The sequence below is a fragment of the Caloenas nicobarica genome, chromosome Z (assembly GCF_036013445.1).
Source record: "Caloenas nicobarica isolate bCalNic1 chromosome Z, bCalNic1.hap1, whole genome shotgun sequence".
Taxonomy (NCBI): Eukaryota; Metazoa; Chordata; class Aves; order Columbiformes; family Columbidae; genus Caloenas; species Caloenas nicobarica.
In genome coordinates this window covers 10,648,775-10,673,649 of record NC_088284.1, presented here as the reverse complement: position 1 = coordinate 10,673,649, position 24,875 = coordinate 10,648,775, and the positions used below count along the sequence as shown (strand labels likewise).

Sequence of the window (24,875 nt, the reverse complement as noted above, 5' to 3'; positions counted from 1 at the left end):
GCTGATGCTCCTTGAAGCCTTCACTGGTGCCCTGGATGATGGGATGGGGTTGGCCTCAGGCAGCTGGAGGGCAATACCAAACTGGGCAGTAGCGGGTATACGGGACAGCAGGACTGGTGTTCAGAAGGGTCTGGAGAAAAGGGGTGATGGAATCCTGCTGACATTGGATGGGGGAAAAAAGGTAAGCCCTGCAGCTAGGGAGGAAGGAAGGAAGGAAGGAAGGAAGGAAGGAAGGCAGGCAGGCAGGCAGGCAGGCAGGCAGGCAGGAGGGAAGGAAAGCACGTGTCAAGATGGGCAAGGAAGCAGCCATACTGAACAGTCCTAGGATATCTACAAACCAGAGGCTGGACAGGAATCAGTGGTGTGTCCCTGTGATGGCAAAGCCCAAAGACACTGTGGGCAGTGGTGGCTGGAGCTCAGGGCTCCAGAGGCTCCTTCTGTGGACACCAGGGAGACCATGTCTGGGCTCCCCAGGACAAACCAGACACAGCAAGTCCTTGTTTCACAAGATTGCAGGGGACCTCCTGCAATCCTATCCCAGCCTCTCCATGTTGTGGGCTGGCTTCACCAACCTCCTTCTACACTTCATCTCCCAGGAGCTGCCCACATCCAGCTTAGCAAAGTGGTCCCTACATCGTCCCCCTCTGCAGAAGGTCTGAGTGAGACAGAGAGGGTCAGTGCTGCCCCTGGACACCATCATCCCCCAGCTGGGTCAGGGACAGGGCCCCCTCATCACTTCAGGTCCCACCATGGTCTTAGGCATATTTTCCTCATGGTGGCAGGGTTCTCCCCTTTCCCTCATGTTCCCAAACCATTCCAGTGCTGCCCTCTCTCTCCCTTTGTCAAAAAGCTCCTTGCTGTACCCTCATTTTCTCCCATGACCTCAGGGCTCCCTCATTTGCCTTCCATGATCTCGGGGATCTTCACTGCAGCCCCATTTCTCTCATGGCCTCAGGGCTCCCTTATTCACCCCTCATGGTCTCACAGCTCTTCATTGCACCCTTTTTCCCACCATGGTCTCAGGGTTCCCTCATTCACCCCCCGTGGTCTCAGGGCTCCTCAGCAGTTCCAGATCTCCCAGGGCATCCCAGCAGTTTCTCATGCTGATGGCACCGCTGCCTGCACCCTCCCCAGGCAAGGCCCAGCCCAAAGCCCTGGGCTGGAGGTGGAGTTAGGAAAAAGGGCAGGATGCAAGCTGTTGATGCTGAGGGATGGGACAGGCAGTAAATCCACAGGACTTCCTGAAGAGGGTAGGCTGGGGACACCAATGGTGCTGTTATCCCTCATCTCCAAAAAGATGCAAATGGCACATCTTGCAGCCTTGGGGTGCACAGCGGGAGGGAGCTGGACTCCACATCAGAGTCCTCGATCACTGCGAGCTGCGCTGGCAGGGGCGCATGGGAACACGCAGAGGGCTGGTGCAAGATAGTATAAATGTATGCTTGAGTGCTAGAGAGGGGAATAAAGTCTGTTTTCCATCAGTCTTGCTTTAAAATACAGACACTCTTTCCCAGCACTTCACAACACAGTTGAGGCAATGCAGGCACAGGAGAGAGGGTTCTCGGGGTGCACCCACACCTCCTGTCCCTGAGTTGTGCGAGGGAGTGCGCTGGCAGCAGAGTTAGGTCTTGACTGGGAGAGGAAAGAGAGTCTTGGATGTCCTGCTTAGCTCCGGAGCCTTCTCACAGATCCACTGGCACTTTTTCCAGCAAGCTGCTTCCTCTGTTTTGCCGTGAAATGATAGCCAGCAGCTTTTAGAAGGATCGTACCTAGGAGAGAGGGTTTGTGACAGCATCCTTACCATGAATACATCTTTCTGCAGGTCCCAGTGTCTAGTATTGGGACCAGCCTAAGGAAGGGCCATGTTCCTCTCCCTGAGCTTCTGCTCTGCCGCTTGGGGATGCAGCAGTGTACCCCGCATCTGGGCTCTGCTCAGGTCCCCCTCCCTTGGGACACTGGCTGTTGGAGCATCACCCCTTTTGCCAGGGGGTCTCATGGGGGTGATACAACACCTCCTCGACGTGTCTAAAGGTAGACCTGGGGATCAGATGCTGGTACCACTTACCAGCTGAACTTCTTGCTGTCCTGCCTAGCCCTCACAATGTCAGAAGAAAACGGTGATCCAACCCAGTATTCAGGACCATACCCCTGCAAAACATGCTGAAGGAAGAGCTTATTTACCACCTGCCCAATGCCCAGTGCACACCTGGTGCTCAGGAGCCCCAGGGCTGGCTGTGTCCTCCCTGCAGCGTGCTGGGCTGACGATCACGCCTCAGCACCTCTGCAGATGTTCTGCTGCTGACGCCACAGGGGTCTGCCCAGCCCCACCATCTCCCCCGCCCTCCAGGGGTGCTGCAGCCGCCCTGCTCTGTACCGGCACTGTCCATTCTGACCAGTCGCCTAGGACCAGCAGCTGAGCGAATTTGCTTTTGCAGTACTCCTGACTGTCCCGCCACGTCTTCTTCTCCACTGAGATGAAGAGACACTTGCTCCTGTAGAGCACCCAGCCTGAGGGGCAGCAATCTGGGGGCAGAGACAGGACTCAGGTACTCAACCACCTAGAGATGCTCAAGGGGCCATGCTCAGCCCCCACATCTGCCCAGCAGCACCACTGCCCCTCCCCCTCCCCACCGCAGCCCCACCTGTATTCACGCAGGCACGCAGGCTGCTCACGGTGCTCTCGCTGTTGTTGAGCTTCCCCTGCACCTCCTGCATCTCCTTCTGCAGCACAGCCAGCTCCCCCCTGGTGTGCCCCAGCTCGGCGTTCAGGCTCTCCAGCTCCAGCTGGCTGCTGTTGCCCTCCCGCCACAGTCGCTGCAGCTCCGCTCTGGCCCACGCCAGCTCCAGCCGCGTCTGCTCCAGGCTCTGCTCCCGCGCACTCACCTCCTGCGAGAGGCGGCCCTGCTCGGCCGTGTGCTCCCAGGAGGTGTCCTGCAGCCTGCGGGTCACCTGCCAGTCTGGGGACAGGCTGGGTGAGCTGGGGCACAGGGATGGGACAGCCCACACAAGGGGACATGGGACTGACCCTGGTTAGGGCATGGCCCTTGCAAGGGAGAGTGAGATAAGAATGTCTGTTTGTGGGCAGAGACTGTTCTGGGGGTGCCAGTGGGAAGGGAAAGGAAACCCCAATGGTGGCAAGGAGAGGGAAGTCAATGGGAGGCAATGGGAAGACAGTTAGAGGCAGTGGGAAGGCAACGGGAAGGAAGTGGGAGGTACTGGAAGGCATTGGGAAGACAGTGGGAGGCAATGGAAAGGCAATAGGAGGCAGATGGAGGCAGTGGGAGTCAGTGGGAAGATGACGGAAGGCAGTGGGAGGCAATAGAAGCAATGGCAAAGCAGTGGGAAGACAATAGGAGGCTCTGTGAGGCAATGGATGGCAGTGGGATGGCATTGGGGGGCACTGGGAGGCAGGGGAAGGCAGTGGTGGGCAGTGCAGGCAGTGCAAGCAGATACAAGCAAACGAAGGCAGCTCAGTGCAGCCAAGCAAGAACCACCAGCCCCCAGCACCCCCTGGCCCCAACAGCCCCTCAGCAGCCCAGCCCTTGCCCAACCCCAACTGCTCCCAGTGCCCCCCTCCCTGGCTGCACGGCGGCCCTTGCCCACACTCACAGCAAGCCCCCAGGGCCACGGTGGCCACCAGCAGCAGCAGCAGGCTGGCTGCCAGCAGCCCCGCATGGACACGCCGACGCTGGGGCCAGCTCCCTGCAAGAGATGAGCATCCCTGGGTGTCACCTCATGGTCCCACAGCCGACCCCTCCATCCTCCTGTGCCAGGGCAGCCCTGGGCCCGTGGCCATGGCCAGGGTCTCACCTGGGCTGGGTGCTGCGGCCACCATCCCCAGAGGCACGTTCTCGTAGGGGCTGTCATCCTCATCAGGGGCTGTGGGGCAGGTGGGGGCAGTGGGAGGCTTGGCCACTGCAAACTTCAAGTCAGCATAGACCACGCTCCCGGCCATGCCCTGGGCTTCTCTGATGAATTCGATGGCTCCTGCTCTGTCACTGTCACCTCCTCTCTTGGGGCTGCAAAGGACAAGTGCAAGTGGTTTCTGCAGAAGCAGAAGTTTGCTGTGAGGTGACGAGCAGGAAAGTTCCCTGGTGCCTCACCATTGGCCCCAGTGCCACAAAGCTGTTCCCTTTCACGCCCCGAAACTTCTCATGGTCCCCTGAGATGATGACGGGGTGGTGCAGGGCTGGGGTGCTGGGTAGAGCTGAAGGTCTCATCCTATTGAGAATCAACCCAAATCCATGGTGCAAGGGAGAGTGGGGGTAGCTTCCACATGGGAACATGTGGCTCTGGGGCTGGCCCCATCCATGGCCCTCTCTGTGCTCTGCTCTGGGATTTGAGAATTGCTGCTGTGCAGAAATGTTTACCTTGATGCCTAAAATGGGTTTCCACATTATAGAGTGAGCTTGTGTTCTTCTCCTGTTCTCCTGGACACATCTCTCCATTCTGCTAGCAAGGAGACCATGGGAAACCATGTCCCGGACCTCAAAGGTTCATGATAAATGACCCCCATCGCTCTTGCCTTATCCGCAGCCCTGTTCTCCCACAACAGCAGACAGGTGGGTCAGACAGGCATCACTTGCCCTTGGTAAATCCTGCCTGGCTTTCCCCATCCACCAGCATGTCCTCCTTAGGTGTGGACCATCACATGCCCAGGAGGATAAGCTCCATCTACTTTCTGGGGTTTGGGTGGAAGTTGCTCAACCCGTGGTTTTCCAAACCTCCTTCCTGTGCCCTTTGGAGCTGGCTGTGATTATTGCTTTTCTCCAGTGAGGAAGGACTTATACTCTTGCAGAGATGATGAAGAGTGGCCTTGCAATACTGTGCTCCACCAGCACTCCTGCACACCTCCAGCCTTGTTCCAGGAACTGGTTGTGTTCAGCTATGCCCAGCCAGTCCCAGCTCAATGACTCTCTCCGAAACATGCCTTTCACTTGATGTGGTTCAGCAGAGACCTCTGAAATTCAGGGAGGCTTGAAGTTTAGGACCAAGGAGGAGATGCTGCAAGTGCTGGTGTTGTGGTCTGGAGAAGGGAAGGTGAAGCAGGCGTCTTTGCTCTGTGAAACTCTGAGGGGGTGTGGACTGATGCTGAAGCCAGGGTCTTCTCGTGGGGCACCAGGGGGAGGACGAGAGGCAGCAGCACAAGCTGCATCGTGGGGAAATTCCCATCACCAGAGGCCAGGAGGGGAAATCTGCATCTGTAAGAACCTCTGGCCCTCCACAGGCCTGCCCCCAGGTCAGTGTGCTCCTGTGTCCAGGCTGGCCCTGCTCTCCCTCAGCTCTACCCTGGCCCAGGGATTTGGGTGCATCATAGAACGGTTTGGGTTGGAAGGGACCTTCAAAGCTCATCCAGCCCAAACCCCCTGCCATGAGCAGGGACATCTTCACCCAGATCAGGTTGCTCAGAGCCCCGTCCAGCCTGGCCTGGGATGTTTCCAGGGATGGGGCATCGACCACCTCTCTGGGCAACCTGGGCCAGTGTTTCACCACCCTCTGCCACTGCCCTGACCTCAGGCTGCGCCGCTCTGGCCCTGCCACATGGCTGGGGGGACTGCGAGCACTTTCGGGGTGTGGGAGGGGACAGCCTGGTGACGCTGGAACCAATGAGAAGGTGTTGGTCTCCGCAGCCATGCCTCATTGGCCCCATCTGCTACAGCTCAGAGCAAACTTCTGTTTCTGCAGACACTGACCGCACTTCTCCTTTGCACCCCCAGAGACGGCGCGAACACCGGGGAGCAGGAGTGTCCCAGCAAGGCATCCCTAGGGCAGGGTGGGAGACAGCAGGGCTCAGGGCTTACCCAGCGTTTGCCCACATGGCCCAGAGCGTGGTTTATGCTGACCTGAGGTTTGCCAAGGTGGTGGGGGGTCGGAGCACGGCCAACCAGGCGCTGGAGGCAGGTAAGAACCCACGGGACACCCCATGCTGTCCCCGCCATGCTCAGGCCCCGTGGACTCAGCTGTTCTCCCCCGCCTTTCTCCAACAGCCCTTGGCATGGACGACACGGAGAGCCCCTACGAGAACATGCAGCCGGTGCCGGCGGGGCAGGACGGGGGTGGGGCGCAGCCCAGCCCAGGTGAGGGCCCAGCTGGAGACCGGGGGAGCTGGGGAGGTCCTGTTGCAGGTAGTGAGTGGTGTTTTGGGGTCCTCCCGCTCCCATCCTTGAAGAGGAAGTGCCCACACCATGCCTCCTGTGCCACCACGCTGACACTCTGCTGCCCGCCGGCAGGAGGTCTGGGGGCTGCCAGGGGTTGCCTGTCTCACCAGGTGATGCCCGTGGCTGGTTGTGTCTTGCAGGGGGCTGGTTCCGCTGGTGGTGCGTCCGTGTGGGGCTGCTGGGAACCTTCCTGGTGCTGCTGGTGGCCACTGTGGCCCTGGGGGCTTGCTGTGAGTTGTGGTGGGTGGGAAGTTCTGGGGCTGGAGGTGGCTGGGCAGCACAGGGAGAGGGAGACAGCTGGGCTGGGATGGGTACTGTGGCTGAACGAGGAGGGTGAACAGAGGCGTGGTATCTCACACTGCTCATGGCTGGGTCCCTCTGCCCTGTCTGCCACAAGCTGGCCTGTATCCCTTGCATGTCATGGGTGCCTCCCTTGTCTCCCATTATCCATCTTCCCCACCTCATTCTCTACTTCTGCTCCCTTCCCTTCCCTTCCCTTCCCTTCCCTTCCCTTCCCTTCCCTTCCCTTCCCTTCCCTTCCCTTCCCTTCCCTTCCCTTCCCTTCCCTTCCCTTCCCTTCCCTTCCCTTCCCTTCCCTTCCCTTCCCTTCCCTTCCCTTCCCTTCCCTTCCCTTCCCTTCTTCCCAGCCTTGAATTGCTGCATTATCCCTGTCCCTGCTCCATTCTGTTGGCTCCTACACCCTGTCCTGCCTTGCCCTGCTCTCTCCTGCCCAGCCCTTGACCATACATTTTCCTGTCGTGTCTTTCCCATCCTCTCCCATCCAGCATGGACACCTCCCTGCCTTTCCCTGCCCATCGCACCCCCTAACCAGGGTCAGCCCCATGTCCCCTTGTGTGGGCTGTCCCATCCCTGTGCCCCAGCTCACCCAGCCTGTCCCCAGACTGGCAGGTGACCCGCAGGCTGCAGGACACCTCCCAGGAGCACACGGCCGAGCAGGGCCGCCTCTCGCAGGAGGTGAGTGTGCGGGAGCAGAGCCTGGAGCAGACGCGGCTGGAGCTGGCATGGGCCAGAGCAGAGCTGCAGCGACTGTGGCAGGAGGGCAACAGCAGCCAGCTGGAGCTGGAGAGCCTGAACGCCGAGCTGAGGAGCGTCAAGGGTGCCCTGGGGAAGATGGAGAAGGAGATGCAGGAGGTGCAGGGGAAGCTCAACAACAGCGAGAGCATGGTGGCCATCCTACGCTCCTGCACAGCTATAGGTAAGGTGTTGGTGGAGCAGGGATGGGATGAGCCAGGGGACTGGCATCCTCACAAGGTGCAGTGCCGAGGCATGAGCACTGGATTTTTTGGCCATGTGATGGGGACAGGGTGGTCCAAAGGCTGAAGCTATGCCTGGAGCAGAGCCTGTGATGTCTACTGGGAAGATGTGGGGCTGTTTGCAGTCCCTCCGCAGGCATCTGTGGCTGATCAAACTGTGTCTCTGCCCCTGCCCCCAGATTGCTGCCCTGTGGGCTGGCTGCTGTACAGGGGCAAGTGTCTCTTCATTTCATCGGAAAAGAAGACATGGGAAGACAGCAGAAATGAGTGCGAGAAGAAATATTCTCAACTCCTGGTCACCAAATCCTGGAGTCGCTGGACTGTGCCGGTAGGACACCGGGGTAGCTGAGGGCAGGAGCTGGTGCATCCAGCCCTGGGCCCCCCCAGGTGGGCCAGCATTGGTCTGGGGGGCCCTACCCTGCCAAACATCAGAGGGTGAAAGGCTGATCTCTGGAGCACATGGCTGGTGCTGGATGTGGGGCAGAGAGGCTCTGGCACCCCTGGATGCTGTACATGCTGGAGCTGCTCAGATTTCCTGCCCCAGAGAGCTCCAGCCCCAAGGGCTCCTTGGGGAGATGACCGTCCCCTGCAAACATCTCATCTTGTTTGGTACCATGGAAAAGTAACTGAAATTCTCTTTTTCTCCTTCTCCAGGCCTTCTTGAAGAACGCAGACATCCCATATTGGATTGGGCTGCAGAAGAGCAGCTACCCCTGGTATGACTATGGCTGGCTGGAAGAAGGGGACCCCGATGGCGAGGGGTTCTCAGATGCCTGGTTCTGGGTGGATGGCTCTCTTTATGAAAGGTAATGGGCAGCACAGCCTCTTGCGAAAACCCTCAATTCTCCAGCATGCCTTTAGGAAGCATTTTAAATCCCATCGGTGCCCAGTCCCAGGCATGAGCACTGGGCAACAAAGAACATTGGGGCAGCTGAGTCCAAGGAGAGGTGTGTGCAGTGGTGTAATGAGACGCCTAGAGGCCATACAAATGGAAAACCAAGACTTGGAGGGGGGGGCACATGCAAGGCTTGTGCAAGCAGGAAGCAGTGAGAAGGGACAAAAGAAACCGCAAGTTTTATTTGGGGTCTAGACAAAGTGTTCAAGCATCATCTCTGTCACCCACGTGCCTCCCTGGTCCCTCCTCGAGGGGAGATCAAGCCTTCCCACTTGCAGAGGGTCATGGGCTCCTCCCTGACACGTGCACCCTGTCCCCAGCTCATCACCGCTTCCTCTTGCAGCGTCTGAGAGCAGTGGGGAGGAACAGACCCATCTGGCTGGGTGCTGGGTACCCAGCCCTTGCCCGCTGCCCACCCCTCCATCCTCAGCCCCACCACAGGGGGCTGCACCCCATCACTGCCCCACAGCCCAGGGCAGATCCTCCCGCCATCCACATGCCATCGGGCAGGACCAGGCTCTCCCCACTGCCCAGCGCTGCAGGGACCAAATATCCCCCAGCAGCAAGGCTGAGAGTCAGGCAGTGGGGAGGCTAAGGTGAGTCACAAGTGATGCAAACCTTTTGCAGAGAGGTTTCTCTTATTTTCTTATGAGAAAAGAGTGAGAGAGCTGGGACTGTTCAGCCTGGAAAAGAGCAGGCTGAGAGGGGATCTTATCAATGCTGATAAACATCTCAAGGCTGGGTGTCAAGAGGATGGGACCAGACTCTTTTCGGGAGTGCCCGACGATAGGATGAGGGGCAATAGTCACAGACTGAAGCACAGGAGGTTCCATCTGAATACGAGGAGAAAATCCTTTACTTTGGGGGTGCCAGAGCCCTGGAACAGGCTGCCCAGAAAGGCTGTGGAGTCTCCTTCTCTGGAGACATTCAAAACCCGCCTGGACACATTGCTGTGTGATCTGCTCTGGTGAATCTGTTTAGCAGGTGGGTTGGACTAGACGATCTCCAGAGGTCCCTTCCAACCCCAGCCATTCTGTGATTCTGTGATTCTGTGATTCTGTGATTCTCAGCCTGCTCAAGGAAGGAATGAAGCTTCAGCTTGTGAAATCAGTAGGGGAGAACTGGGGTATCATCCCTTCGCAGCATTCAACCTCTCCAGTGCGAGTGTGCAAGAGGCAGCCATCAGCAGGCCCGGCTGTTGCAGCAGGGGTGGTGAGCAGGGCAGTGGCAGCCCCCTGATGTGTTTGCTGTTTCTCCACCCAGGCCATGGCAGTCGAAGTCAAATGGGTCCTGTGCTATAATAAGCCGTGGGAACATCAAACCTGCCCAGTGTGCCGGTCCCAACGACCTGCACCTCTGGATCTGTGAGAAGGCGGCGGGGCCAAGCTCCCCATTCATGGGATGATGGCTGCTGTCCCCAGCATCGCTGCGGTGAGTGTGACCATGCCAGGCTCTGCCGAGCTCTGGGGCACATGAAGGGAAGTGGGGAGCCTGAGCAACTAGGTGGGGCATGTTGATCCCCTCCCTTGGAAAGGGAGAGGGATGCAGGCACCTCTCTGTGCTAGATGGAGATTGCCTCCATCCCTTTGCTGCCATGGGAGCCCCTGGTCTGTGGCAGCTCAAGAGACCCCCCCTGAAGCTGTGGTGCAGCAAAGGGGCAAGATGGGGGAAACCCCTTTGCAAACTGCCTCCCCAGCCCCACTGTGTGTGGTGGGCAGCATGTCACCCTCACCCTCTGCCTTCCCTTGCAGCACCTGCACCCTGTGCCGCCTCTGCTTCTGCCCTGCTGCACCTCTGCCCAGGATGTCCCATCCCTGTGAGCAACCCACCTCCCTCTCACAGATGGGCTGCCCAGGTCCTTCCCCGCAATGCGCAGTGATGCTTGGGTGTCATGCAGGCTGGGGGAGGCAGTGGTGGTGGCAGTTTCCCCCCATCTGATGTGCTTCAGCAGAGCAGTACAGGCCCCACAGCCCAGACCCACACCTGCAACAGGGTACGCTGCATCTTCCTGAGCACGTGGGCTGGTGCACAATGGGGAGCCCAGACCCAGCCACAGAGCAGAGCTGGCCCCGATGCTCAGCGCTGCAGCCATGCGACATCCCCAGCACAGAGCCAGCTGTGGTGCTGGCCGGCAAGGATGCAGAAGCAGGGGACGGCACAGCCCCACACTCAGCCAGGGCATTTTTCCCACAGCAGGGAATTTTTGCCTGGCCCCATCCCGGGAGCAGCTTGGCCGCAGCTTTCAGGCAACACAGCAAGTGTGCCCAAGGAGGGAAGCTGCACCTGAACCAGCCAGCACCCGTGCTGGTGGCTGGGGTTATTTTTGCTAATTAGGAATCAGGACATTGACCTTTAGGATTGTGTGATGTGATGGTGCCTCTCAAAACCAAAAGCAACTCTATCACTTGCAGCGGACTGACACTTTGTGAGATAAGTCACCAGGACTTTAAATATAGTTACTAAACACACGCACATGCAAAGATTAAGCAAAATAGCCCTGATGTCACATTGCAGCCAGGCAAGAGCAGAGGAAGTCATGATCAACCAGGCAAAGATAATTCTCATTTTATTATGGGGTTGTGTGGGCCATATTTAGTTGGTATATAGTTGACTAATTGCTATGTGAATTAGCTTGCTTGAAGAGAAAAAGGGTGCTAGGGGCAGGCTTTTTGGAGGTGGCATGTGCCACTTCTCTGTCTTGTCCGCTGGCTGAACCCACTTTGTAGCAATAAAGAGACACAGCTTGTCTGCTTTTTGCTTTCTTGTGTACCACCACAAACATGGACTGAAGGGCATGAACCCAAAGAACCTAAATAATAAATGGGAATTTGACTGAAGCCATTTCAACTGAGATGGCTTCTTTGGGGGCACTGAGATCTTGAGCTGAGCCAGGCTAGCTTGTGGTTCCCAAGGGGCTCCCCAGAAGTACCAGGTAAGCCCGTGCAAATTTTGGGGGCTGATCTCCCCTCCCTGTCCGATATGCACCTGAGACAGAAGCAGCAGCCTGAGTTGCTGGGACATTCAGTTTTTATTGAACACTTTAAATAAGCTGGGTATATATTACTAGCAATTATTATTATTAATAATAAAAAAACACGAGAGTTCTGCATTCACCAGTGCATTGTGCGGGAGGGAGGAAAGCCGGCTCCTACCCTTGCCAGGGGCTGGGCAGCCCCTTCCCCCCAGTGCCAGGATGGAACCCCAGCCCCTCTGCCAGCACCCTGCTCCCCACCTCGTGTGCCGGGGGAGACATGGGGTGCCGTGCTGGCTCAGCCCTCAGCGTTGGGTGGCCAGGGGCAAGCCTAGCACTGGCAATCCTCCCTGCGCACTGCCCTATGGCCCCCTACACACCTCTCCCCGTGTCAAGGACTGGCTGTGCTGCCCATGCTGTGGGCAAGCATGGCAACACCCACCAGCCCCAAAATATCCCCAAAAAAAACACATACACACACCGACCCCTCTGCCCTCAGCCCAGCTCCGCTTAGCCCTCAGCCTCGGGGGCTGCGGGAGGCTCCCAGTTCTCCCGGGGGAGCGGGCTCATTGCATACCCCTCTGCGAGACCCCACAGAGGGGTGAGCCCTTGGGGAAAGAGGGTCCCACATCCAGGGTTTGATCCCCAGGGGCCCCGCGGGGGACCAGCCCTGCTGCCCAGAGCGGCGCCGGAACGTGCCTGGAGCAGGGGTGTTATTGCACTTCAGTCCCTGGCAGGGACCCAGCTCGCCCCTAGGGCTCCCCACAGCCACCCATGACTGATTGTGGCTCTACAGGCACCCAAGTGCCTGGGCAGCACTGTGGTGGCCAAGGCACAGGGCACCATGGCCACCAGCGGCCACAAAGCGCTGGAGCGAGTGAGGAAGGACCACGGGAACGCGCTGGACCCCTGCATCTGCTCAGCACTGTGGCTGTGGGGTGGTCCGAGGGGCGATGGGACACAGCCCTGCTCCCTGGGGATCCCCAGCACTAGGACTGTGCCTCCGGCAGCTTCCGGCTGGGCTCTGCCAGCACCGGCCCCGTGGATTTCTGGTGGTGACCCTGGTTGTGGTAAAGGAGGCTCTTGGCCTCACAGTTGAGGTTCTGGTAGCGAGGTGGGCTGGGCGCCGGCCGGTGGCAGACAGAGGCGAAACTGAAGCTGAACGGACCCAGGCAGCAGCCAGGGCAGGGCAGCACCTCATCCTCCTCCAGCACGACACCGGAGCCATTCTCGGGCAGCATGGCCACACACTCTGTCTGCTCCAGCGTTGCTGTGCAGGGGATGCTGAGCTCGGAGAAGCCGTGCTCCAGCCCACTGCCCCAAGCCAGGGGTTTGCTGACCACCACGTGGTTGTTGTTGAAGAGGAGCCCATTGGGGGCCGGCGGCTCTGGCTGCCAGGATTGGGCATCTGAGGATGCCGTGCGGATGAAGTTGCTGTTGGAGGGTGGTGGTGGGGGCTGCGGCAGCTCAGGGCTGTCGGAGCCGCAGTCCATCTGCTCCTCCACCTCAGGGCTGGGGGGAGAGGCTTGTCCCCAGTCTGGGGGAGGAAGGAGGGCAGGGGGCTGTGCGTCGTTGGTGTGATGGGGGGACCCCACACCCAGTGCCAGGCCCCCCCGGCGAGGCAGCTCGGGGGAGGCGGGCAGTGAGTGGCACTTGCGGGGGGTGGCGGTGGGGGCCGAGAAGTCACACTGCACCTCCACGGTGGGCTCAGGTGTCACGGGGGTGCTGAGCTGGAGCGGGGCCGGTGGGGGCAGATCAAAGGTGAGCGAGATGACGGACTTGCTCGGTGTGTCGAAGAGCTTGATCTTCCCTCCCTTCAGGTCCTCGCGCTGGGAGAAGGGGTTGACGCGGGGGGGCGTCTCCTTGGTCCTGGCCCCACCGTAAGGCTCTGGTGGCCGCAGCAGGGGGGGTGATTTGGGGTGGAACATGTCGGACTGGCTGCGGGACAGGCGCTGGTCTGGCTGCAGGTGCTGTGTCCCCAGCTCGTGCAGGGGTGACTGTTCGGTGCGGCCAGCCGCTCTCCCAGCTACCCCTGGGCATGGGCACAGGAGCGGGTCACCAGCTGCCAAGAGTGGGGTGCCATGGAGTGCCACGCACCCAAAAACCCAGAGGTGCACCCCGAGGGGAAAACAGCAACTGGCTCCATCCTGCAGACCTCCTGGAACCCCCAACTCCTTCCCCTCCAGCTGCTGGGGTAGGATGAGACACCCCACATCCCCCCTCCTTGTAACCCCCATGGCCTGTTCCCGGAGTGCTCACGTACCGCCGAGCGTGGCCGCTGTCCCAGATGTGGGCACATTCTCCCCAACACTGAAGAGGGTGGCCCTGGAGCCCTCAGCATCCATCTGGTGCTGCAGGATGCCCTCCAGGCACTGCGTGATTTCCAGGAAGGAGGGGCGGGAGGTGGGCTGCATCTGCAGGTGGGAGGGGTTCCCCGTCAGGTCTATGGCCCCCCCAAGCACCCCAGCCCAGCAAAGGCAGCTCCCTGCCTCTCCCCCTGTGCAGGCAAGGCTGCCTATCCTGCCTGGCTGCCCCAGCAGCGAAGGGCAGCGGAGACGAGAGGCTCACATTGCAGCAGTGGAAAGCCAGCTGGAGGAAGGCTGCTGGGCAGTCGATTCCCACCATGGTGCGGAAAGTGGTGACGTCCAGACCAAAATCCTGTGCCAGGGAAAGGAGAAAGAGTGAGGTGGGATCCCCTGGGGCATCACAGGGCCTGAAGGACCAGGAATGGCCCGGTCCCCCTTCCCTGCACTGAATGCATGTCAGCGAGGGCTGTGGACCTTACAGCTCCCGGGCTGGGGACCTTACAGCTCCCGGGCTGGGGAACAGCAAGGGAGGACCCTGCAGTCATCCCAAGTTGGGGCAAGGCTGGGGACTCTGCTCACACCCAGGCTATGGGCTTCAAGGACAGGTTATTGGCAGAGACCATCCCTTCCCAGGCAACAGCTACGACATGGCACCCCTGCCCCAAGATGTTGGGCAGCTCTTGCATTCTCTGCTAGCAAAGAAGGATGGTCCCCCTCATTTGGTGAAGCAGTCCCAGCCCTGGTATTGCTGCCCACCACCCTCCCTCCCACCCCATCCCAGGGAGTCACCTCGGTACGGGGCAGGTAGTCAGGGTCAGCGGGGATGCGAGCGATGGTCTCACACAGGATGATGCCGTATGCGAACACATCGGCCTGCAGAGAGCAGGGAGACATGGGGGGGCCCTGCAGCCCCGAGGTGACATGCCCACCGTTCTGTGAACCCACAGCCCCCCTCCTCCCTGCAGAGCCACACCAGGGGCACTGTCACCTTGCCACCTGAGGGATGCCCATATTCTTCCCTGTGTGTGCCCAAATGCCGCCAGGGCTGCAAATTCTGCAAACTGCTGATGGCACAAGGCTGGATTAAGCCCCATGCACAGCATCCACGGAGCCTTACCTTCTCGTTGTAGATCTCCCCTCGCAGCACTTCGGGTGCCATCCAGTATGGGGAGCCCACCACAGCCAGCGGCTCCTTCTCACTGCCCTCGCTGGGTGACATAGAGGGACATCAGGAGCTGCCCACAGTCCTCTGTCCCTGTCTGACCTCGCACTCCCCCTCTGGGGCAGCCCAAATCACCATCTCCATCTCCCTTCCCGGGCTAACCCTCCTCCATGCAGCCCACAAACTCAGCTCTCCCCATCCACACCACCCCCTTCTCTGTTGCCTCCTAGCTAGCCCCAAATGTGTCCATCAGTCCCACAAATTCCCATCGCTGGGGACCACGCCCACCCTCTCCCATCTCTGCCCTTCTAGCTGCATCCCAAATGTCCATCCCTCCCCGAGTGGGCTGGACAGCCCCACTCCAGGGATGGGGACGGATGCTGCCCACGCACCTGTAGGTGGGGATCTTCTCCGCCAAGCCAAAGTCACCCACTACAGCCGTGTAGCCGTTGGCCTCGCAGCGCACCAGGCAGTTCTAGGGACACAGGAAGACCCCTGTCACACCAACCTCACCAGCCCTGCCTGGTCAGACACTGCTCCCGGGACGTCCTGGCACAATGCAGCCTCCTGCTCCATGCCCGGCTGTGCTCAGGCAGCAATGTGGGGATGGGACTAGGGCAATGGGATGCCTTGGAGTATCCCGTACCTTGGACGTGAGGTCGCGGTGGAAGATGCCCTTGGAGTGCAGGTAGTGCAGGCCACGGGCAATGTCGAGGGCCAGCTTGACACGCATGGACCAGGAGAGGGGCACAGGGCTGTCCAGCAGCTGCTCCAAGTTCCCGCCGTTGATGTACTGATGGGAAGAGCCAGGCCATCGTGTCGCTGTGCTCCCCTTCCCTCCCATAAAGCTGGATCCCCACCTCTCATCCCAATGCATCCTCCAACCACCCCATGGCACAGCCCCCCAGCAGACCATGCCCTGTGCATGTGCCATGGCCTGAGAAAGTGTCCCCACAGAATCATAGAATAGTTTGGATTGGAAGGAACCTTCAAAGGCCATCTAGTCCAAGCCCCCTGCCATAAGCAGGGACATCTTCACCCAGATCAGGTTGCTCAGACCCCTGTCCAGCCTGGCCCAGGATGTCTACAGGGATGGGACATCCACCACCTCTCTGAGCAACCTGCGCCAGTGTGTCACCATCCTCATTGTAAAAAATTCTTCCCCGTGTTTAGCCTGAATCTCTCCTCCTTTAGTTTAAAACCATCACCCCTCATCCTATCGCAACTGGCCCTGCTAAAAAGTCTGTCCCCATCTTTCTTTTAAGCACTAAAAGGCCACAATAAGGTCACCCTGAAGCCTTTTCTTCTCCAGGCTGAACAACCCAAACTCTCTCAGCCTGTCCTCCCAGCAGAGCTGTTCCAGCCCTCGGATCATTTCTGTGGCTCCTCTGTCCCTCTCCAACAGGTCCGTGTCTGTCCTGTGCTGAGGGCTCCAGAGCTGGACGCAGGACTGCAGGTGGGGTCTCACCAGAGCGGAGCAGAGGGGCGGAATCACCTCCCTCAAACTGCTGCCCACGTTCCTTGTGATACAGCTGAGGATACAATTGGCCTTCTGGGCTGCAAGTGCACATTGCCAGCTCAAGTCCAGCTTTTCATTGACCAGTACTCCCAAGTCCTTCTCCATGGGGCTGCTTTCAAACCCTTCATCCCCCAGCCTACATTAATACTGGAGGTTGTCTCAACCCAGGTGCAGGACCTTGCACTTGCACAAGCCATGGCTGCCCCCTCCCCAGTCCCACAGGAACCCCGAGACTCCCAGCTGTTGCCCCATTCTCACCTCTGTCAGCGCGTGCAGCTGTCCCTGGTGCACACACACCCCCATGAACCTGTGAGACAGAGGGGACATGAGGGTGGCTGCGGCAGGGACCGGCCCCAGGAGCTTGCCCAGCCCCAGTAACAGCTCCAAGCGCGGACAGCAGCGGAGCAGCAGGTCCTACCTGAGGATGTTGGGGTGCGAGAGGCGGTTCATCAGTTGCACCTCCCGCAGCATGTTGCCCCGGTTGCTGGTCAGCTTGTTCATCTTCAGCACCATGATCTGCCCCGACTGGCGGTGCCGCACCTGCGGAGGGGTGCAGGGGAGGCTGAGTCCCACGCGTCTCCACAGCGCCCCAGACGTCAGCCTGCTCCCAGCGCCCACCCCAGCCCTAGATAGAGGAGCTGAGCACCCCACACACTCAACATATGGGGCACTCCGGTGACCATTAGGGTTTGGGGTGGCCTCTCCTGGCACAGCAGCACCCCAGGTACCCTCAGTGTCAATGACGCATGACCCCATCCTCACCAGGGCACCCCACTTGTCATGCCTCCCCCCCACACTACACGGCCCAGCCCTTCCAGAGAGGCAAGTGCAGCTCCTGCAACTGTGACCCCAACCCTGCTGCATGGACAGGTGGGTGCAGAATTGGGGTGCACCAAAGAGAGCTTTTTTGGATCAGTACCACCCAGTCAGACCCCACCAGCATGAGGTGGAGGACAGAAGGGGCGTGTTGCCCCAGACCAGCCCTGGTGGTGGCTGACACTGCCCTGGTGCATGATCCCAGCCCTGTGGGGCATGGAGTTGGACAAGACTGTATATTTAGCTGTCCCCAGCCCAACACTGTCATGCGAGCTGGGGAGCTGGATCCCTCCCAGGAACAGCAGCTGGGAGCGTGGCCAAGCACAGACACCCCCGTCCTTCTGCAGCCCCCCCGAGGCATGCAGGGTGAGGGACAAGCATGGGATCCTCTGCTTCAGCACCACAGTGGGGGAGCCAAACTGGTGCTGGGGTCCCCTCCTGAGTGGGTGCTGTGGTGGGATGTGACCCCCCTGGAGCAGCAGCCGGTGTGGGGACACCCCAGCAGGTCCCAGTTGTCCCCCGGCACACGTCGAGCTGCGCACAGAGGCACTGGCATTCCTCAGTGCTGCCGTCAGCTCCCTGCTCTTCTCCTTTTTAGTCGATGCTGGTTGAGGCTGCTGTGCCGGTGCCAGCCCCTGGCCTGTCCCACATCCCCCTCGCTCCAGGGATTACCTCCGCAGGCAAAACATGGAGGGGGGCTGGCTGCAGGCAGGGTCCCCAGTGCCCATCCTCATCACAGTGCGGGGAGGCCAGTGTGCTGAGCTCTCTGGGGCTCTGTTCCCACCCCATGGCTGGCATTGCTTTGGGGAGCAGTTGTCCTGGGGTGCACGCTGAGATGGGGACTCATCCAGCACTCAATATGCAGGGGATGGGCAGCAAAGGGTTTGGCGTGTAAATTATTGCTTTACAAAGATCCTTCTACATGTCTGGGTGCACCAAGGCCAAACCAGCCCCGGGCAGAGTGGAAGTGAGAGGCAACAGCCAACTCTGCTGTGCCACCACTAGCTCATTGTATTCACATGGAGAAGCTCTGAATAATTCAGGAGCCGCTTGCCCGTGGGCACCCCACTCTGGTTACACCTGCCTGACCTCCAGCCAGCTCCAGCCAGCCAGCCAGGACCCCTGGCCCACGGGCAGGTGCCACGTGGCAGCAGAGATCAGGATGGACCCTGGATGAGTGAGGAGGGGACAACCCAGACAACTGCCACCGTAGTTCTGCATCCTGGCCCCTTACCACACTGTGGAGAGAAGGGAAGACAGGTGCCCCCCGTGCCTCCTCCTCACTGAGCACCAGACAAAATGCCCATCCCAGGGTGACAGCGCAGTCCCTGTTGTGGGGAGCATGGCTCCTCCAGCCCAGGGCTCCCCGTCCAGTGGCACCCCAAGTCCTCCCTGTGGCCACCACCCCATCCCATCACTTGCAGCACCTCGTACTGCTGCCAGTCCCACCCTGGTGCCCGGGGCTCCCTGCCCACACTTGCACCAGCACGCAGGGCAAGGGGCACTCCCATCCCGACCCCACCACCGCTGCCTTCCCCCCACCCTATCCCTGTGCACGGAGCAGCTGGAGGCAGCACCAGACACAGAAATGGGGCTCCCAGCCCAGCTTTGGTAGCTGCGTGGGCTTTAAGGATGGGACCTGCCAGGCCAAAGCAGGGTGGGCAGGGTCTCCTTTCACCCCTCCAGCTCCTTGAAGAACCAGGGGCCAAGGGAACCAGAGCCTGGGACAAGGCCAGTTGGACCCCCCAGCTCCACCAAGTCCCCAGCACTGGGTGCTGCCCAGCAAAGTCCAGTGCTCCCAACTCAGCTCACCCGGCAGCAGCGCTGCCTTCCCTTCCCACGCTGCGTGGGGCTGGCAGGACCGGCTCAGTCAGTTTGGCTGGCACCGGCAGCTGCCAGGCGCCAGGACCCGGCTCGACGGCGGAGGCAGGCTTGGTCCCGCCGGCATGGCTGCGGGTGGCGAGGCTCCGGCGCCACGCGCCCACGATGGGAACGCCGGGCAGCACGCACAGCGCTGGCAGTCGGCGGCCACGCACCGCGGGGCTGGCCGGGTCCCTGTCAGTCACAGCATTCCTGCATCAGGGTGCAGCCTCCGGCAGGCACCAGCTCAGCCTCACATAGCTGGGACGTGCCCATGGCTTAATTCCTTGATAATAAGCCTCCTGCCATTGCAATCGGCTGGGTCAGGCCTGAGTGCAGCCACATGGCATCTAATGCCTTAATCCAAGAGGAGAGGCAGCCTGGGGGAGGGAAGGTCCAGTGAAAGCCCCTTCCCTGGGTTTTCTCCCAGGGACCCCAGGAGGCCTTGGCCAGCACAGCTCTGCTCCAGGACTCCATCCCCAGGGGCAGGCAGGGCTCCAGGGGCTCCCAGGACAGCAACAGCCCCACACACACTGGCCGTGATCTCCTCGAGGACATCCACCACCCTGAGGTTGCTTGTAAGGCCTTGTCTTGCTGTCCCCCCTACATGCTCTGCAGCTCAAGGCCAGCCGCTGCCCAGGCTGGCTGGGATAGGGTTATACTCCCTTGGGCTTCCCATGGCCTCCCACACATGTTGGCCAGTTTACCCAGTCCGGCCAGGTGCTAGCACCAGCCCAGCGCCCTGGCAACAGGCATAGCAGAGGAGGGAGCAAGCCACGACCCCAGGTGGGATCCAGCCCCTTGCTAGGGGGGTTTCCTTTCCCACTGCTGTCCGGGGAAGGCAGTGGGCAGCAGAGCCTACCCAGGCAGGACGGCGTCCCCCCTCGCCTCTCTGTGCTCTGGCATGGTGCCCAGGAATCCCAGCGCATTCCCCGGAGCTGAGCTCAGCCGGGCAGCCGTGCTGGGGTTTGAGGGGGAGAACAAGGTGCCGGCCCCCACCCAGGAACCAGGCAAGCCCTCACCGATGTCCCCCAGCACCCCACATGGCCTCTCTGCTGGGTGCTTCGTGGGGGTACCGTGGCCAAGCCGACGTGCAGCTCTGTATCGGTCCCCATCCCATCTGTTGCCAGTGTGCGGGCCTGGGGGATGGGATGGGGCTGGCTGCAGCCCCAGCCTGGGCACAAGGGATCTGAGCTCTTTTAACAGCGGAAATTAGAGTCTTATTTAAAGAGCATGCTAATCAGAGTGAGCAGCCGGCCTGCTCCCTCCCTACAGCTGGCACTCCCGTCTAGACATGAGGTGAAGCCTCCCCACCAGTCTCCCCACGCCGGGGTCTCAGCAGCCAGCCCCCCTGCACCCCACACTGGGGACAGGTTCACACATCATCCTGCTCAGTGCATGTGTCCTCGCCTCAGCCTGGTGCAGGCAATGCACAGTCACACAGCGACATCATCCTGCACCCCTTGTCCTGGGGAACCCAGCGGGGAAAGATAGGTGGGCAGGTATGGGAGCTAGCAATCTTGCCAGTAATCCCACAGCCACCCACAATAGCTGCGTCTGAACTCGCGGCAATCCCAGTAGTGCAACAGGTCTTTTACTGGGGGGGACTGGAAAACTTGCTCATCATGTGGAAAAGGCAGAATCAGTCAAGACAGACTTCCTCCGGGGAAGCAGAAGAAGCAGGGCATGCAGCACCCGCTCCCGATGAATGCTTGAGCACCAGCAGCCCTCACCTCCCACGTTCCCAGGTGCGGCACCGTGGGCACACCAGGTGCCGGGGCAGCGCCGGTGTTGCACCGCGGCAGCCGGGCATCACCAGCCCTCACCGGCAACGTGGATCACACCCCTCGACAGCACAGGAGAGGTGCTGGCAGCTCCCTGGCTGGTCAGCAAAATGTGTTTCCAGTGCCCGGGGCTCCCAAGCGGCGGCAGCAGGGCCAGCGCTGCTCCCGGCGTCGCCGTGGCTGGCTGACCTCGGCAAATTCACTTCCTCCCCGCCTGCCTTAATTTCCCCATCTGTGTCACACCGCTCCACCCTCCTTTGTAAAACAAGGCAAGGTCCACTGATGAAGGGCAGGAGATAAGAGAGAGGGAGCTGTGTCATTAGTCGCGGTAGTAAATTGGGAGTTAAATACAAAATCCCGAACGTTGGCGGCAAAGTGAGCAGACAAGGGCAGGTGGCCCCAGCACCAAAGCCCCCATCCTGAGCTCTGTCCACACCGGGAGATGCTAATGCCTCCCCAGCTCTGTGGAAACAGTGCACCAGGCCGAGCACACTGAAGGGCTGTGACCTGGGAAGTGGGGTCTCGTGGAGGATGTGCGACAGCGGGGCATGAGGTGCAGAGTAGGATGACCAAAAACCTCTGCATACAGCCCCAGGAGAGCGAAGCCAGGATGCTGCCTGCAGCCCCTGCGCCTGCTGCGAGCCGATCACGGGAGAGTAAGAGAGGGATTTGGGGAAGAGATGTAACAGTGGTTTAAGGGCTGGAGAAAATGTCTGGCACAAACACACCCGGCTCAATCTGCTCAGTCTATTAGAGATGGAGAGGCATCTCGCTGCAGTGTCCATGTACTGAAGAAAACCGGAGGGCTGGGTGCCTCTGAAATCACGCAGGGAAAGGCAATGGGAACCAGCCATTCCACAGAGAAACAGCCCAGCTCTGCAGCACAGCGGGGGATCAGCAGGGAACAACCCCCAGGGAAAAGGGCAGCTTTCCATCACCAGTGTCTCCCATCCACTCTGGATGCCCTTTCCAAGAGAAGTGCGTGGAGCAGGATAAGGCTCAATATAGGGGCGAGCTTGGGACACCAGTGCTCAGACATGCTGAGCACTTTGGCTTTAACGCTGAGAACACCATCAGATGCCTGGCCCTGGCTTGGCTGCATAGAGGGCTGAGAAACCTGTGTAGGAACAGAGATGTCCAGGTTCCCTCCTTGTCCCCCACGCCCATCAAGGCTGGAATGAGGCAGGAACCAGCAGCAACATGGAGGAGGGAGCCAGAGCAGCGAGTGCCCACAGCCATGGAAATCAACAGCAGGAACAAGGGAGGTGGGAGGAAAACAGGTCCTGTGCTGCCCTGCCAAGCTCCATCCTCCTCGCAAGCTCAAGCAGCCAAGCCCCAGCTCAGATCCCGGCCTGCCCCAACATCCTGCTGAGATCTTGGATGCAACCCACCGCAAAAGCACAAAGCCCCATCTGGCCCCCTCCTGCCCCTGCCTCCTCTATAGCATACACACACATTGGCTTCTGCCGCCTGATCCTGCTCCCACCTTCCAGCCTCCACCACTCCCCCAAATCTTACATAGAAGTGGCCCTGCAAGAACATGACCAATAGGTGGGAGAAGAGGCATTTTGTGGCTCCTGCTGGGCCCAGGGAAATAGAAACGGTAGGCAAGGAGAGACCATGGCCTGGCTGAGACACAGGAGCATCCATTATTAAAGAGCCGTATCCACGCCTGACATTATTAAATGCCTCCCTCTGCTCCAAGGTGCTGCCGTGCTCTCCAAGCCAGAGATCAATAGCAGGAACCTGGCCAGCAGAGAGGCCACAGCTCCGCAGGGCAAGAGGGAGCACAGAGGAGAGGGACCCCTTGAAGGGTACCTCTTCTGTGGCTGCAAAGTAGTCAGGTCTTGGGGTCTCTCTGCTGAGTAGGGAAGAGCAGCAGGGCTGGAGAGGGGACCCCAGGGTTCTGCTGGGTCATGGCCACCCAGGTGTGCTGCATGTTGGAGTGTGGTTCCATGCAGGGGACACAGCACAGTGCTGCTGGGGACCTCAGTGGTGGGAGGTGGCGAGGGTCTTGCCCAGACCAAAGCTGCTCTTACAGGCAGTCCTTGCCCAACGGCTTGTGGCGCCTTGCATGATGCCAAGGACGAAAACAACACGTGAACACTCCTCCCTTTGGATGGGGAGAGGCGGCCGTGGCAGCAGGGCAGGGCACGGCCCCTCAGCCCTGGCAGTGCTGCGTGGGCTGGCCAAGTACCATCACCAAGCACCTTTGCCACACTGTTGGGACCCTGAGCTCCCCACCAGCACCCACACACCCCTAACCAGGGTGTGGGCCACACATGGGTGTCCCCACACTGGCAATCCCAGAGAGGACAGAGGACAAAGGCAGCCCCGGGCTCCCAGCCGGGAACTTTCCCCTGTGCTGCTCTGCAGCATCACACCCCTCTCCCAGACTCGGGCACCTACCGGAGGTTCCTGTGGGGCACCCCACCCCACACATCTACCCGCCCAGCGCAGGCTGGAGCAGGCCCAGCAACGCTGGAAATCACCACGGTTGGTCTGCAAACACTGCCTGCATGCCCTGCCACAGGCACACCCCGGGCCTGGAGCTGTGGGGCTCCAGGCTTCTGACAGGGGTCCCCAGGGCTGGGCTGCTCACCATCCCAGCGGTTCCCCGATCCCCCGCCACGGCCTCGCTGCGAACCACGCAGCGACTCGGAGCACTCAGCCTTCCCGGGTTGTAAACAGAGCCGCCCTTCCCTCCCCCTGCACGGAGGGATGGAGGAACAACGCTCCCGGGGGGACGGGGCTCCCCAGCACCCCAGATCCCCGCCGCACGGCACCGAGCGGCACAACCCTCCCGACCTCGCCCAGCTGTCGGGGTTGGGGGCCAGATCCCTCCGCCCCCCCGCACCTCCGGGCTGAGTGGGAGCCGCGCTCCCCGGGGGATGCCCAAACAGGGGGGGATGCCCCGAACGCCGCCACCCCCGCTCCCGCCCTGCACACCTTGAAGACCTCGGAGAAGAAGCCGGCCCCGATCTTCTCGCAGTAGAAGTCGTCGATGCGCGCCAGGGTGGAGACGGCGCTGCGCAGCGCCCGGTACGAAGAGGGCCGCAGCCGCCCGCAGCCCGGCCAGGGCCCCGCCGCCTCCCCTTCGCCCTCCCCGGGCCGCCGCGGCAGCTTCTCCCACTCCATGTCGGTCCCGCCGAGCACCCCCAGCGCCATTCACATCCCCGCCCGGGCGCGGTGAGGCCGGGCAGCCCCGCGGCCGGGGCGCCGCCGCCTCCCCGGCTCCCCCCGTTCCCGGTGTCCGGGGCGATGTCAGCGGCGGCGGCGGCGCGGGGCGGGCGGCGCGGCGGGGCGCACGGCGCTCATGGCCCGCAAGCCGAGCGGTGCTGGCGCTGCCCCGACGTCCGCCGCGGCCCGGCGCTGCGCCTCCGCCGCCCCAAGACCTGGCACCGGCGGGGCGGAGCCGGGGCGGGGACAGCCCTTAACTCCTTGGGACCCGCCGCCGAGACCTGCCGGAGGGAGCCCGCCCCCGCCCCGCGCCGGCGGGGGTCCCGCACGCCCTGATGTCTGCGTGAACCTGCACCAGCCCCTGTGCCGGGCTGGCATCTCTGTACGCTCCTGCATGGGCTATGCGGACCTGAGGTCCTGGTGCACGGCTTGGGCAGACCTCATGGACACAGTGCCCTGATCCTCCCTTACCCCGGGCCCTGCCTGAATGTTCCTTGTAGACGTGGGACTCACTCTCCCCTGGGTCACATCTGGATGCCCATTGTAAATGCAAGACTTTCTTTTTCCTCATAGCCCCCCCTCCCTGAGCGGATAAGCCAACAGTGTGGGGATCTGAGGTTTCCATATATCCAGCCCCAACCCAGTCAGCGTCATGGGTCCGATTCTCCCACACAAGCAGGTGTTGCCAGGATGGGCAATATCGGTACAGGCTTGGATGTCTCCTCACAGCCATCACCAGGCTGGATGGATGCCGTAGATGTGGGGTTCTGCTTCTCCTCATGTACCCACCCCCACCTGGATGGTGTCCTGGGGACTGTGGGGGTCTGTCGTCTGGAGGAGCAGGGAAGTGCAGCCTCTCGAGGAATGTCAGTGCCTGTTTCACCCTTTTGCTTTTCTTCCTTTCATGACCTCTTCCACTTCTCCCCAGTTTCCTCCTGCTTCCTGCTCTC

The 24,875-nt window shown here is 60.7% G+C and overlaps 3 protein-coding genes across 7 annotated transcripts; 1 reads left to right on the top strand and 2 right to left on the bottom strand.

Annotated features, from left to right (window-relative positions):
- Positions 1-532: 532 nt before the first annotated feature.
- Positions 533-3,955, bottom strand: LOC136001438 (B-cell differentiation antigen CD72-like). Its single transcript, XM_065655759.1, has 5 exons — positions 3,811-3,955; positions 3,610-3,702; positions 2,643-2,957; positions 2,375-2,523; positions 533-655 (listed from the first exon to the last, which is right to left on the bottom strand). Exons 1-5 carry the CDS (start codon positions 3,953-3,955, stop codon positions 533-535), a joined length of 825 nt encoding a protein of 274 aa, XP_065511831.1.
- Positions 3,956-5,816: 1,861 nt separating this feature from the next.
- Positions 5,817-9,732, top strand: LOC136002336 (B-cell differentiation antigen CD72-like). The gene is made up of 7 exons (XM_065657262.1): positions 5,817-5,901; positions 5,988-6,125; positions 6,299-6,388; positions 7,060-7,374; positions 7,612-7,760; positions 8,087-8,238; positions 9,591-9,732. Exons 1-7 carry the CDS (start codon positions 5,817-5,819, stop codon positions 9,730-9,732), a joined length of 1,071 nt encoding a protein of 356 aa, XP_065513334.1.
- Positions 9,733-11,336: 1,604 nt separating this feature from the next.
- On the bottom strand, positions 11,337-24,100 carry TESK1 (testis associated actin remodelling kinase 1). 5 transcript variants are annotated; one of them, XM_065656879.1, is made up of 10 exons: positions 23,695-24,100; positions 16,704-16,825; positions 16,544-16,592; positions 15,413-15,559; positions 15,159-15,241; positions 14,722-14,812; positions 14,394-14,507; positions 13,867-13,956; positions 13,562-13,712; positions 11,337-13,360 (listed from the first exon to the last, which is right to left on the bottom strand). In XM_065656879.1, exons 1-10 carry the CDS (start codon positions 23,911-23,913, stop codon positions 12,288-12,290), a joined length of 2,139 nt encoding a protein of 712 aa, XP_065512951.1. In that variant the 5' UTR covers positions 23,914-24,100; the 3' UTR covers positions 11,337-12,287. The 5 variants fall into 5 exon arrangements, with proteins under 5 accessions (XP_065512951.1, XP_065512953.1, XP_065512952.1 ...); XM_065656881.1 differs by having other exon boundaries at positions 11,337-13,330; XM_065656880.1 differs by having other exon boundaries at positions 14,394-14,477.
- Positions 24,101-24,875: the final 775 nt, after the last annotated feature.